The sequence below is a fragment of the Cannabis sativa genome, chromosome 7, assembly GCF_029168945.1.
Source record: "Cannabis sativa cultivar Pink pepper isolate KNU-18-1 chromosome 7, ASM2916894v1, whole genome shotgun sequence".
NCBI lineage: Eukaryota > Viridiplantae > Streptophyta > Magnoliopsida > Rosales > Cannabaceae > Cannabis > Cannabis sativa.
Genome location: NC_083607.1, coordinates 44,107,303 through 44,122,136, shown reverse-complemented (window position 1 = coordinate 44,122,136; position 14,834 = coordinate 44,107,303). Strand labels below are relative to the sequence as shown.

At 30.1% G+C, this 14,834-nt stretch overlaps 2 protein-coding genes across 2 annotated transcripts; one reads left to right on the top strand and one right to left on the bottom strand.

Moving 5' to 3' along the window:
* Positions 1-2,070: 2,070 nt before the first annotated feature.
* On the top strand, positions 2,071-2,747 carry LOC115696939 (uncharacterized). The gene has a single exon (XM_030623834.2). It carries the CDS (start codon positions 2,220-2,222, stop codon positions 2,526-2,528), a length of 309 nt encoding a protein of 102 aa, XP_030479694.1. The 5' UTR covers positions 2,071-2,219; the 3' UTR covers positions 2,529-2,747.
* Positions 2,748-3,782: 1,035 nt separating this feature from the next.
* LOC115698125 (uncharacterized) lies at positions 3,783-6,609 on the bottom strand. The gene is made up of 6 exons (XM_030625298.2): positions 6,306-6,609; positions 5,632-5,856; positions 5,365-5,541; positions 5,038-5,262; positions 4,808-4,936; positions 3,783-4,154 (listed from the first exon to the last, which is right to left on the bottom strand). Exons 1-6 carry the CDS (start codon positions 6,396-6,398, stop codon positions 3,921-3,923), a joined length of 1,083 nt encoding a protein of 360 aa, XP_030481158.1. The 5' UTR covers positions 6,399-6,609; the 3' UTR covers positions 3,783-3,920.
* Positions 6,610-14,834: the final 8,225 nt, after the last annotated feature.

Genomic DNA, 14,834 nt, shown 5'->3' with positions numbered 1-14,834 from the left:
TCAAAAAATGGTGTTATTGAAATTACACCAGGCGACATGTCGCCAGGAATCAGGCATCATGTTATCTTGGTAAACGACGATGTGGGCTAGTCCACCTTTAATGATTGTAAAGAGACTTTGTCGTGGGAGTTGGGGTGTGGGTAGAGGTAGGGTGGGGTGTCGGGGTATGGCTACATGAAGAAGATGAACAAGGAAAAAAAAATAAAAAATAAAAAAATAAATATTTTTTTTTATGATTTTAAATAATTTATTTTGGTTTTTAAAATATTTTTATTAAAACATGACTTGGACCAATGAGATTTCAACACATGGCATTTTTTTTAAGTAAGTAAACAAATCTATTAAAATAAGGAGTAACAAACTTACAAGAACTGTGACCTTGTGGACTATCACCACCAATTTTTAAGGTTGAATTTTTTTTGCATGAATATAATCTTTTCGGGGAATTTTGTGGTAATTTTTTCCATTACAAATAAATGGTTATTTATTTATTTATTTTATTTTATTAGTGTAATTTTCAAAAATATTCTTATTTTATATTTTATTTACAATTTTATGAAATATGTTTGTAAAGTTTTAAAATTATAAAATACATTTTACTCAGTAAAAAGTAAGAAAAAACAAATAAAAATAACGAGAAATTAATATTACGATAACTATAAATCAACTATAAAACAACAATAAACAATAAGAAATACAACCTCATGACAACTATAATAATAGTATAAAATAATAAAAACAATTTATTATTTTTATTCAGGAAGTATTTTTATAAATAAAAAATTTAAATAAATTTTTTTCTATGCTCACATATTTTTGATTTTTGATTTTTGATTTTTTTTTTTTAAATTTTAAGTCTATTTTTTTAAGGCTAATTAGGATTTTTACCCCCAAACTTTGACATGTACCAAATCATGTCCCTAAACTTTTCTGGCCATTAAAATTCCCCCTAAACTATTGAGATTGTTAGATTTAAGGACTTTTGTCTAATTTTATTCAATTTTACTATTTCAGTGATTATTTATGTACTAAACCATGCTCCCCAGACTTTGATCTCTACTAAATCATGTCTCTCGAACTTTGACATGTACTAAATCATGCCCCTGAACTTTCATCCATGTTAGATTTTTTTTAGGGGTGGGCAAAATATTCAAGAAACCGACCAAACCGAGTACACCGACTGTCCAAACACCAAAACCGAAAAAAATCGAAAATCGAAAAAATTGCCTTCGGTTAAAATCCCCTTAAGACGGTCGGTTTTAATATCAATGACAACCCGACCAAACATATATATTATACACTATGTATATAATATAATTTTTTTTTTACATATTTAATATAAAATTTTATTAAACTAGTTTTACTTCTTATTTTTTTTATTTAAAGTCTCAATTATTTATTGCTTTATTTTATTATAATTTGATGTATTTACGTATTATACATACACATTCACAAAATAATGAGTTTTTTAATAAGACTTATTACCATATTAGTAGCACAAATAATTTGAGCAATTTTAAAAAAAAATTATTTTACATTATTTATTTAACTAAGAAAGTTTTGTTCTTAAATTATATGATATTTGATGCTATACTATAATTTTTCTAGTTTTCAAATAATTATAGAAAATTTAAAGACTTATTTTTTTTTAAAAAAAATGAAGCTGAGTTTGGTCGGTTTAAACCGACTAAACCGTGGATTAAAACGATCAGTTTTTTTTACATTTATATAATGGTCGGTCAGTTTTCAGATTATAACCATGAAAATCGAAAATTAAATTTTGGATTTTTTTTTTATAAAAAACCGACCAAACCAACCGTTGCTCACCGTTTACTAAAATTAGATAAAAATCCTTAAATTTAATAATCTCAATAGTTCAGAGACATTTTTAACGACCTTAAAAATTAAAAATTCAAGAAGATGATACATGTGAAAATTCGGAGCCTCGGAGGATAAAAATCTAATTAACTTTTTTTTTTTTAAAACAAATAGATTACTTTCAAATGCCTTATATTTTTTCTCATAAAAGAAATCTTACAATCCCAAAACACATAGACGAAGAATATAACAAGATGTATATATGTATTAAATATTTATCTATAAAATAAATAAATAAATAAATAGATCGCTTTCACCGGCCCTCGTTCCAGTAGCAGCCGTCGGTCTATGGTAGGTGGGTTGTGGTGGCCAACGTGTCGGTCCCACCACTGCCCCTGTCGATGGCCGAATCGCGACAAGAAAGAGGCGGCGAAGAAGCATTCGAAATCCACGGCTGTCAGCGGCTTCAGCGGGCACTGAGCGAGTGCTACCGACGGATTCCGTTAGGGCGAGCGCGGGACTCGGCCTGCCGTCACCTGAACAGGGCTCTGGCAGAGTGCCTGGTTTCGACGGCTTGTCCAGAACAGTACGAGGCTGTGAAGAGCCTATGTTCCAGCTCCGGAACCGCTTTGAAACGATCTCAGTGTCAAGAGGCTCAGCTCTCCCTCTCTGTCTGCCTTTCTTACCATCAAAATCAAATCTCCCCCTGACATCCGACAATTTTCCCTACTGAGTTTCTTATTACTTTTTTAATTAGCAACATTTTATGCAATTATCGATTTCTTATTAAATATTTTGTTTAGGTCGTTAGTAATTATGCTTTCTTTATGTTATTCTGATTTTCACCTTACATCGTCAAGTGTGGACAATACCGAATTCATTCTTCATTATTTCCCTAAATTTTTAATTTCTAATCATATTCTACAAAATACATATATTTTATATAGATTTTTGTATTTCTACATCATCCAAATAAAAAATGAAAAACAATTCTTAGTTTTTAAAAACAAAAACAGTTTTTTAGTTGAAGTAACAAGCGCCCTCTAAACTACGTCTATATTGTTTTGTAAGCGTAAATTCTACTATAAGGTATTGGGAGAAGTTCGGAATTTCTAAAATGTGATTTAAGTTACAGAGTTTCAATACCATTGTTATTATTACTGTTTAAAAAAAGAACTTCATTAATGGAAGAGCAAAGATTACCAAAGGATTTGGCAACTCTGCAGAAACAGTAGCAGGATACAAAAAGAGGGGTTTTCTTCTTTTGGGGTCTTTTGCAATTCTCAGTAGCAGGTTTTCCTCTTTTGGGGTCTTTTGCAGCAATAAAATCATCAAGTATTTTAAGGCACCCTTAACCCCTCATTTCCATTTGGAACCCAGTTTTCTTTGTAACTCCATTCAGGTACATATGGAAAAACCAAGAGCATCCTCATCAACTTTCTTGGGTAATATCGAAATGCATATATAATTGTCACTTTAAATGCAACATATTATGGTTTTCTTTTGTACTGCACTTTGCATCGAAACTAATACATTTCAGTTCGATGGAGGCTTGATGTTTCATCGAGATTTATAAAGGAACTATCAATTTTTATTAGACTTCGATGGTACTTGATAACTATAAGAATATTTTAATAGTTCCAAGTGTATTTTTTTTTTTCATAGACTTGTCAAATTTTATTCTATAGACTTCTGGTGTTTTAATACTTGATTGCCGTCAAAATCATTGGATGATGTTTGATCATTTTCATTTGCCATAGATAATTATCATATATTTATAGTTTCGTTCAAATTATCATAGGCAGGAATGCAATAAATTATTTGAACTTTCAGAAAGTTCCAAATAATTTTCCTCTTATTCATCCACTTATTTAAGGTTATTTACTGCAAATTCTCATTTAAATTTCCCTCGTTTCAGTGGCAAGCCTTCTATCACATTGGAGAAACTATTAATAAACTCCATGTGTAGCAATGGAACTTTTGAAAAGATAGCAAAGCAACCATACAATTTTGATAATGAACACATACAGCAAAACATGAAGTTTAAGAGAGGTGTACAATTAAAACAAACATAACAAAACTGGGCACAAACACACAGCAGATTAAGTAGAAAACCTCTCTCTGCCATGAGGAGAAGAATAGTCAATATTGGGCCCAGAAGGAATGATTCCAAATGGGTTTATTGTAGGATGGCTTCCATAGTAATGTCTCTTGATGTGTTCCATATTGACTGTGCTACTCATTCCAGGAACTTGGTATATGTCTTTGGTGTAGTTGAATAAGTTTGGGTACTCGCGTAGCAGTTTCTTGTTGCATTTGAAATGAACTGCATAAACCTGTAATTGTCGAAAACTCATAAGGCTAAGCTACTCAACCATTCTACACTATGATGCTAAATAAGATATTCTAAACTTCAATATCTAAGGTTATAAACTTTCACTATTCCTAGTCCTAGTACACAATGGTAAGAATAATCTGAAAAAAATTATTCTGTCATTTAATAAATATGAAACATTTGAAATTACGAACACTTGAAAAAGAAACATAGGAGTAAAATAAGTTTATCTTGTATAAGAAATATATGTCTATGCAGAAGTAGATCTGTTTTTCTACATCCTAATCTCTAAGTCCAAGTAGAAATACAATGGCTAGAAAGTCAGAATTCAAGGAATGAATAATATAAAAAGAGAAAGAAGGTGAAAACACAGCTCTCAAGAAGCTAAAATTTCTCTCCCAAAACAAACATCTTTTAGAATTCAATCTAAAAATGTTGCATAACCATTTTAGAGGTACCTAAAAACTGACATTTCATTTTACATACGACATGACTAAGTAATATATCAGAAAGAGCATAATATTAATGTTAAGAATTAGTCATGCATTATCATTATTCTTCATTCTCTTGATACTAAAATTTATTTTCTGGACAGAATATTGGTCTGATTTTCAAGTAGGATTGACTGATTTCTGAAAAATAACTTTGTCATACCTCATCAAATCGTATTAAAGTGACAAACAATCGAATATCAGCTTCGGTCAAAGTGTTCCCACATATGTAACGTTGCTTGTCAAGTATCTCCTCACATTTGTCCAGAGCTTCATACAGCTTTGTCACAGCCTGCAAAACATAGTAAGGTACTTTATTATTAGGAAAACATAAAAAGCATATGTTAAACCATAAATAATCTAATTATCAACTTCATCATTAATTTTTTACACCTCATCATAAGGTTCCTGCTTCCTTGCAAACCCACATTTATACACACCATTATTTATTGCATCATAAATCCATTCATTGGTCTCATTAATTTTTGCTCTCAATTGCGGAGGATATAAGTCCATATCAGGATTCTCTGCTATAGCATTGAACTCAGAATTAAACATACGAATTATATCTGAACTCTCATTATTAACAACAGTCTTGAGTTTCTTATCCCATAGAACCTATCAAAACAAAAACAATGCACATATAAGGTTCATTAATATTCAGGAAAGATGAGAACAACATATACAACAATATCGTTATTCAGCGTAGATTTTACTAACTGGAACTGTATATTTTCCACTGTAGTTTGTACTAGCAAGCTCATAAAGGTCTCTGATGCTTTTGGCTCCATTTAAAGGGTCAGGTCCAGCTCCTGGTAGCTCTGCATCTGTAGCAGGGAAAACCCACCCCATGTGTTCATCACTTTCCTTGGTTCTTTCCCAAATGGGGTTGACAGACTGAGTAAAATAAGTGCAACATACAAAATCATTTCCACATTGTGAAAGAAAACATGACCAAAAGAAAGATTACTATGCATAACAACATACTGTAAAGCTGATGGCTTTGTCAAGTCCTTTGATATTCAAGTATGCAAGGCACCTAGAAGCCCAAGGACAAGCATATGATATGTACAGATGATACCTCCCAGATTCAACTGGGAATTCAGAGTTTGGATCTCTGGAAATGATGTTACGAAATGTAGAAGCAGTTCTTGCAAATGCACCAGATTCAGACATCTCATCCAGTGCAGATCGAGCCATTCTAACCGAAAGCTAAAATAACAAATGTGCAAAAATTAATAGCACTACAAGGAAACCTGTATATTGATTCTTCACTTGCCATAAGTAATAATAGATCAACTATACGTACCAAAGAAATCAAATTGATAAAAACAAACTTCCATTTCAAATATATAAAATTGATCAATGAACTGTTCATGCTTATAAATCTCATAAACGATTTTCATACGTTATCCCCCATTTAAAACCCAAAAAAAGACCCATAACTTGAATAACATGACCCAACTATTCTTTCTACCTCGAGTTATAGAAATTGAAATTCTCAATAATTATACAAATTAATATCAAGTAATTCAGACAACACATATTACTAAAAGAATAGGCAAGTAAAGCTTCACTTGTGTGTGTGTGTGTAATATGTATGTATACGATTATACGAAATAACAAAATAGAGAATTAAGAAGTTGGAGTTAGTTAGTTACCTTGAAGGAGTTTGGGAGAGGGAGAGTAGAAGAAGAGGAGATGTTGGTATTGAGCAAAGGTCTAAATTGTAGAAACGATGGGAGAGACAACATTATAATTATTAGTATTTAGCAGAAGAAGAAGACATCATTTTTATTTCCAATTGGTTTGAGTTAATTATTAGTATAAACACGCATTATTTTATTTTATATTATTATGATTACTTTGATGAGCATCGCTCATAATGTAAAGTTAAAATATAATTTATTTATATAAAAAATATATTTTAATAATGTATCAAAACCTAATACAAATTTGTTATCTAATAAATGTTGTGCTAAATTTCACATAATATTTAATATAATGTGAAATTTGCATTAAATGTACTATTTTTTTATTATTTATTTTATGCTATTTATATTAATTTTTTATTACTTTATGTATAATAAAATTAATGATACAATTATTATTTTTAATATTTCATTAAAAATATTAATAAAATATTAAATTTTACATTAAGTTATATAATGCAATTATATCACAATGATATTTTTTTGTGTGAAATATAGTACAATTTTTTATGGTTGAATGGAGTATTATTTGAGTCATGAATGATGTAAGATAAGTGATATCATTTACTTTCTTCTTTATTGGCGTGCTTCAACTATTGTTGTTAAATCTAGTTTTCCAAATCTCTACATCCGCAGCCTCTCAACATTTTTTTATTTATGGACAAAGAACATAGACAACATTTTTAGACATGTATGATGTATGTGCTTTTGTATTTTTTATCAGAAAGTTTGGAAAAATAATGATATTTACAAAATATATATATTTATATTACATGAATTATTCAATTGGTAATTATTTAGTACCTTAAAAAAAAACTATTTAGTAGGATGTTTTCAAAAGAAAAACTATTTAGCATAATAACTACTCATCTTTTCTTAGAACTCTTGGTCGGATTAGGCTACTTATTGGTTTAGATTTATCCGTAGGATAATTCAATCAATATATAGGACCAGTTTCATGGAGTGCTAAATTAGTTATGAGACACTATATTTTATTATTTTATTTTAAGAAAAAGAAATATATATTTCTCCAATATGCTATTAAGTTGTATCAAAAATAAATATTTTGTCAAATTTAGTTAACATACATTTTTATTTAATAAATTGTTGTTGAACCAAAAAAAAAGGATTATTATTATTTCATTATAGTTATTTCTTTAAAAAAAAATGAAGGGAATAATTGATTTTAAAATAATGATATTAAAAAAATATAGCCAGTTAAATTAATTAAAAGTCAAATCAGGAGATTCTCTTCACTCTTTAACTGACCGCTTCCTTATTTTCTCTCACCCATTATGTTACATGAGTTGTGAAGTTAATAAAAGAAAAATAAAATTAAATTCAATATAGGCTCTACAAATAGGAGGGGTGGAGAACATAAAAAATGATCGACACTTTGAAAGAAAAAAATATGAGAGAGAGAGAGACAATTTAGATGCTCTCATTTATGGAATGCTCTATTTTCACAAAAATTTGGATGCTCTCATCCAAGGAATGTCCTCATTCCACCTAAAATTAGATGCTCCCATCTAAGGAATGCCCTAATTCCATTAAAAAATTAGATGCTCTCATCTAAGGAATGGTCTCATTCCATCAAAAAATTGGATGCTCTCATCCATAGAATACCCTCATTCCCCCCAAAATTTTTTTTGATGCTCTCATCCATTTAAATTTTAGTGTCGATTGAATAGTGCATCTGAAAATTATGTATAAATATATATATAGTGTAATACTATGGTAGGGCCTAGTAAAAATTTCCTACCGGTAGGGAACTTTCTTTTTGACCATTGATTTTAAATCTTATAGTTATTATGATGTAAGGTATATACTCATACTATAGTGCTGTTTGTATACAATTAAAACTTTATACATATTATAATAATATATAATAATATATTTATTTTAAAAAAATAAAATGATATTAATATTTAAAAAATTTAATAATTTTTATTTTAATTATTATTATTATTTTCTAAAGTTAATTTAAATTGTTTTTATATAGATATTTATTTTCAAAAGTTCTTCTGTCTTATGTAGGATTACTTAAATAATTTTAGATGCTCTTCAATTGGTACCGTACCAATTTACTTCTCCTAAATTCATTTTTTTTTTGCAAGAAAAATAATATCTAACTGACATAATTAATTTTTTTTTTTAATAAGTGGCGTCTCAAAAGTGCAACCAAACAATAACAAGATAAAAACCAGAATACTTAACAAACAATCAATAACACTAGAACTATGCACAACCTAAAAGCAAAATAAAGAAAAAACTAGATGTAAACATAAAAAAAAATAGCACTAAATTATGGAAAGCCAAAAAATGAGAAGCCAACAAAAATAAGTTTAGGAGAAGCAATTATTTTTTGAAAATAAATACCAATATAAAAATAATTCAAATTAACTTTATAAAAAAATAATAATAATTCAAAATAAAAATTAATAAAATTTTTAATTATTAATATTATTTTATTTTTTTAAAAAATAAATATTATTATAATATGTATAAAGTTTTCATCGTATACAAGCAGTCCTATCGTAAGAGTATATTGTTGGAAATTATTTTACCAGGATCTTAGATCTACTCACAAGTATGTTGATTAACACCCTAAATATGAACTTTCTAAAACGATGAAATAAACACATATAAAGTTTAGGAAACCTTACATTGGGTGCAGCGGAATTAAATGACTCCTTCCGTTCAGATCTCTAACCCTTGTATCCTTTCTGTCGCAGAGTATTATCAAGATCTGAACCTGAATCTCTTTCTCTGAATCTTTGATGCTGAAACTCCTTTTGCTGATGATCTTTCTTCACGATCTTCCTCACTATGATTGGGGTATTGCTTGTTGTGTGTGGGCACTACTCTAATCACTAAGGGGTTTCGAAATACGAAGGAAGAAGAGAGAGAGAGAGTGGCGGCCAAGGTAGAGAGAGAGGCTCAGGTTTTTCTGAATGAGAAGTGTGTTATTTTTCTGAAGCCTTCACTACCTATTTATAGTATTCCACTAGGGTTAGGTTTGAATTATTTTGCATTAAAATAATGAAAATATCAGAGGTAAAACTCCTATAAAATTGGCCGGCCATGGCTTATTGGATTTGGGCCTCACTTTTTGCAATTTTGCAGTTTTATCACTTTTGTATATGATTTTCTCAAAAATACCAATTTTCTAATTCAACCATTTAAATGTGAATTCTAACTATTTAATAACTATAAATAATTATTAAATAATATTGTCATTTATCATATTTATTAATTGAACCATACAAAGTATCATAATTAACAAATATGCCCCTAATAACTCTTTCTTTACAATTTCGCCCTTACTTAGTGAAAAATTCACAAATAGACATAGTCTAACTTGGGAATTATAATTGATTAATCAAAACCAATTACATGAGTCTAACAAACAATATTATCTCAACTAGTGCGGGGACCATGGGTCTATATAACCGAGCTTCCAATAAGTAGATCAAGAATTTATCACTAAAATTCACTAACTTATTAATTCTTCGTTGAATCCACGCATAGAACTTAGAATTGCACTCTCAGTATATAGAATGCTCTATATGTTCCACCATATAGACACATCATTAGTTATCCATTGTTATAATCCTAATTTGATCAATGATCCTCTATATGAATGATCTACACTGTAAAGGGATTAGATTACCGTTACACCCTACTATGTATTTTATCCTTAAAACACTTGACCCCGTATAAATGATATTTCAGCTTATGTGAAATGAGTACTCCACCATTTATGTTCATTTGGTCAAGCTCGAAGGAGATCATCCTTTGCTTACTATTCGCCAGATAGAAGCTATAGATTCCATGTTTATGTTAGAGCTGCCACTCAATTGCACTATTGTGTTTCCAAAATGTACGTATCACCCTGACCTAAAAGTAGGCTTAACTAACAAATCAAAGAACACGAATAGCCTCTCAAGATTGAGCCTAATCCTAACAGGATTAAGAACATTTGATCTAGGATCAACTAGGCGATATTGACTTGAATAGATTTTACGGTAAGTTTAATTAAATCTAAGTCAAAGTTCATTATCGGTCCCTTCCGATGCATATTCCATGCATCCAACCTGAGCTTTACTTTAACCAATGTTCTGGAAAGAACATAGCATTTCTTCAAATGCAAGTAAACTCTTGTTGTAGATTATCATATCAGTAAAACCCTGTGTCTGATAAATCTAGGAAACTTTATTCACATAGTCATGTTTACTTTCCAATGTGATGACAACACAATAAACAGGATCAAGTATGTGAAAAGGGTTTAAGATGAATTTATAAATCAAATAGACAAGCAATTGATAAAGTGAACCAAAACATACACAAATGAATGAAAAGTACTTCTGTTTCTTTAACACCGTAAGATTTCATTTGATAAGTGTTTTGTAAGTTTTCGTCTCTATTAGACTCTCCCCTACGGTGACTACTTAGAGATAAACTTATGAAACATGAAACAATGGTGGAAGCTCATAAAATGAGAATAACCTTGACTCTCGCCTACCGGGACAACGTTGGATTCTTATTTTGATCGAATAAAAGGTTGCTAGAATGGTTTCTATTTTAGATGAGCTGACAACTCTATTCAATAAATGATGCTTTGACTCTCGCCTACCGGACACTTTGTATCGGTTGTTGAAAACCTTGGAAATTATTTAGGATTGTATGTTTTAGTATTTTCACTAGTCATTCCTACTTGCTATATGTTTATAATTTCTGAATTGTGTATGAATTTATATTGAACCATGTTATTTTCTGTTATTAAGTTGTAGTTTAATTTCGAATCTTCATTGTTGGTCCAACATGTTTGTTTATCTAATGAGATAAATCCCTAGTGAATTTTCACCATTAGACATTCATAATAGTGTTAGATCTCGAAAGATAAATATTGTATATGCGACATCTAGCTGTTCATCAATTGATGACATCTTAGACTAGTATTTTTACGATATGAAACAAGAAGATTACATAAATAAGATTACTTTGTCTTTCGCTAATCGAAGCATCGTTGGATTCTTATTTATAAACGAAATTATCCTAATTCCTCTTAGCTTATTCATTTCGAATTAGCTCCATAACATATCATTGGATGAAATGGTCTATAAATCATTTCATGTCATTATATTTTCTCTTAAGAAATTAAATGACGCATATGATTATAATCCCGAAATTCTATTCCTAATTGATATAAATCCTCAATCTTAGAAATCTCCTACTTGTATGGGCAAATCTGACTTAGAGTTTGTATTAGTAGTGCTGGTCCAAGATAGAATTACTCATAATATTTGGTATAAATTTAAGTCTTTGACTTTAATTTTAGAATCCAAACAGAAATTTTCTTATATTTCTAATTCCAGAATACAATACAGTTACACTTTCTCAAGTGTTTAATATCCATCTTCTATTATTGGATTAAAACTGTATGGAATATGAGTTAGGTATTCTGTGACCAGGATCCACTTACAGTATTCTAAGAACTCTTTGATGTAACTAAACCTATGTCATCATAAACACTACCACATTTTTATTAATCTATGGTATTTGTATCTTGTTCATAGTGGATTTGACAAGATCAATCTCTGCAAAGAGTTAATATGCCTATATCCACTGAAAGTAGTTCATCTCATTCGCAGATGGATGTACATTCAGGGGTGGATATGAGTTTTTCGTTGTATTCTTAAAACGATCACTCTAGATTATACCTTATGCAAAGAAATTTGAAATATTTGAAAAATTTCATTAATTTCTAGCAATGGTTAAAACCATTAAGGTAAGTGGTTAAAGATCTTGCGAACTGATAGGGGTGGAGAAATAGTTAGTAGATATGCAGTTCAAAGATCATTAATTTGATTTTGAATTATATCCAAACTTACCACCCCAGAAATTTTGAGTTGCATGTTGATGATTAGTTACTAGTCGTTGCCTAAATCCTTCTATGGTAATACAATTTCAGAATAATGTAATGGTTGTATACTTCGTGTAAATCATTACTAGATTCATGGATGACCTAATCAAAATCTTAAGAAAGGCTAGAACTGTTAACCATGGTTTGTTAGCTATTCTAAGTGATTAGGGGTGGACCATCCCATTGTCAATAGATAAGAAAGTGTTTATTCAAACAAATACTACTTTTCTAAGAAAATGACTAAGTCTGAAAAACAAGTAGCAAATAAAGGAGATATTTAATTCTTGATTCCAAAAGTGTTCTATCATCTTATATAACATATGATGATCCCACTGCCTCTGTTGTCTTGTCACAACCGAAGAGATCAATACCATTTAGTTTTCTTAGACATAATTCACGGTGCCTTGTCGTAGTGGGAGAGTTTCTAGGAACTCACCTTCTTATGACTTGGGAGACACTAGTGATTAAAATCCATTGTGAGTTTAAACTAGTAATGTATTGTCAAGATAAGAAACTAAGAAGAAAGCCAATAGAACTATGGTTTAATCCATTCACATGGAGTAACCTAAAGTTTTCTATTACAAGGACATAAAAGGAAATTTTAGTTAATAAGTCTATTCTATGGACTTAACAAACTTCCTGTTCCTATTATTATAGGTTTGAGTTTATCTAAACCTATGGCTTGTGGTATACCTGGTAATTACTTACTCTAATGCAAGCAACTTACTTTAGTAAGATGCTGAAGCATTTTCTTTCTAATGGCAATCTATAGAAGCTTCACAACTTCTAAGGTATAGATTTTATTTATCTAAGGAAAAGTCTTAACTATTCCAGAAAAGATAAAGCCATGAAAGAATTTCTTATATCAACAGTGAGAGGTCTTAGATATGCTTTTGTATGACTTAGACCAGACACCTGCTGTTGAGTGGGAGTAATGAGTAGGTATCAGATTAATCCAGGAGAAGAACATTGGAAGACAATCAAGTAAATCCTAAGATTAAGAAGAGGAACTATATGTTAGTCTATAAGAGTGTGTTTAAAACTCTTAGACTACACCACATCAGATTTCGAAATTTGCCTATGTGCTAGTAAATATTTCTGATAAGAAATGATTGATGTTTGCATGAATTTTACATGCTAATGGTTTAATATGTTTAATATGTTTATTACATTCATACACACAAAATCAGTTAAATCCAGATCATATGTTTATTCACAATTACAGTATCGTCAACACAGTGGAATGTGATTGTGATCATATGAATAAAAAGTTTTGGTCCCTGTTTCATCAGTGTTATTGGATTTACACTAATGTGATAATCAGCGATGATGTGTACTTACACTTGGAGTAAGTGTTATGTTCTTTCCAGGACATTAGTAAAGTATACTAGTTTCGAATGTATGGAGTATACATTGGACTGGACCGATATTGCAACTAAGTTAAGATATTGCAAACTTACCGTTATACATATCTTTCCAAGTCAATATCAGTAGTTGATCTTAAGATTGAAAAGAATCTAAATCCTGATATGCTTGGGCTCAACTCAGGAGTGCTATTCATGTTCTTTGATTTATTAGTTAAGCCTACTTTTGGGTCAGGGTGATACGTATATTTTGGGAACATGATAGTATGATTGAGTGGGAGTGCTGAACATAAATATGGAATCTATAGCTTCTACTGGTGTATAGAAGTTAAGTGATGATTCCCTTCGAGCTTAGCAAATAGAAGTAAATGGATGAGCTCTTGTTTAACTGACTAATTATTAGATCACTAAACACCATTTACAGGTAGCTAAGTGTTTTAAGGGGCAAAATACATTGAGGGGTGAGAACGGTAAAGAAATCCCATCTCGATGTAAATCATCTATATAGAGGATCTTTAAATCACAATAAGATTATAACAATGGTTAAATGAGATAGTATATTGGTATCGTGAAACATACAATATGCTCTATATAAGTCTGAGAGTGCAATTCTAAGTTCTAAGAGTGGATTCAACGAAGAATTAATATGTAGGAATTTACTTGGTAAATTTGGTTCACTTATTGGAAGCTCAGCATATAGATCCATGGTCCCCATTCTAGTTGAGAACATTCTGCTTGTAAGACTCATTAATTGATTCGTGATTGATCAATTATAATTCTAAAGTTAGACTATGTCCTGATTTTATGAATTTTCACTAAGCGGGTGAAATTGTAAGGAAAAGAGTTTTCTAGGTTTATTTATTTATTAATAGACTTTATATGTCTAATTAATAGTTAAATTAAATGACAATATTATTTAATAATGTATTTTAATTATTAAATAATTAGTTTTGGCATTTAAAAGGTTAGAATTGGAAAATTGGCATTTTTGAGAAAATAGAGATAAAATTTGATAAAATTGCAAAATTAAGTGGGGCCCATTACAACACCTATGGCCGGCCACTTATAAGGCTTTTTCAAATTATTATTTTTATTATTTTAATGCCAAATAATTCTAAACTTAAACCTAGTAAGTTGCCTATAAATAGAAAGTGATGGCTCAGTCAAAACACAAGTTTTCAATAAGCC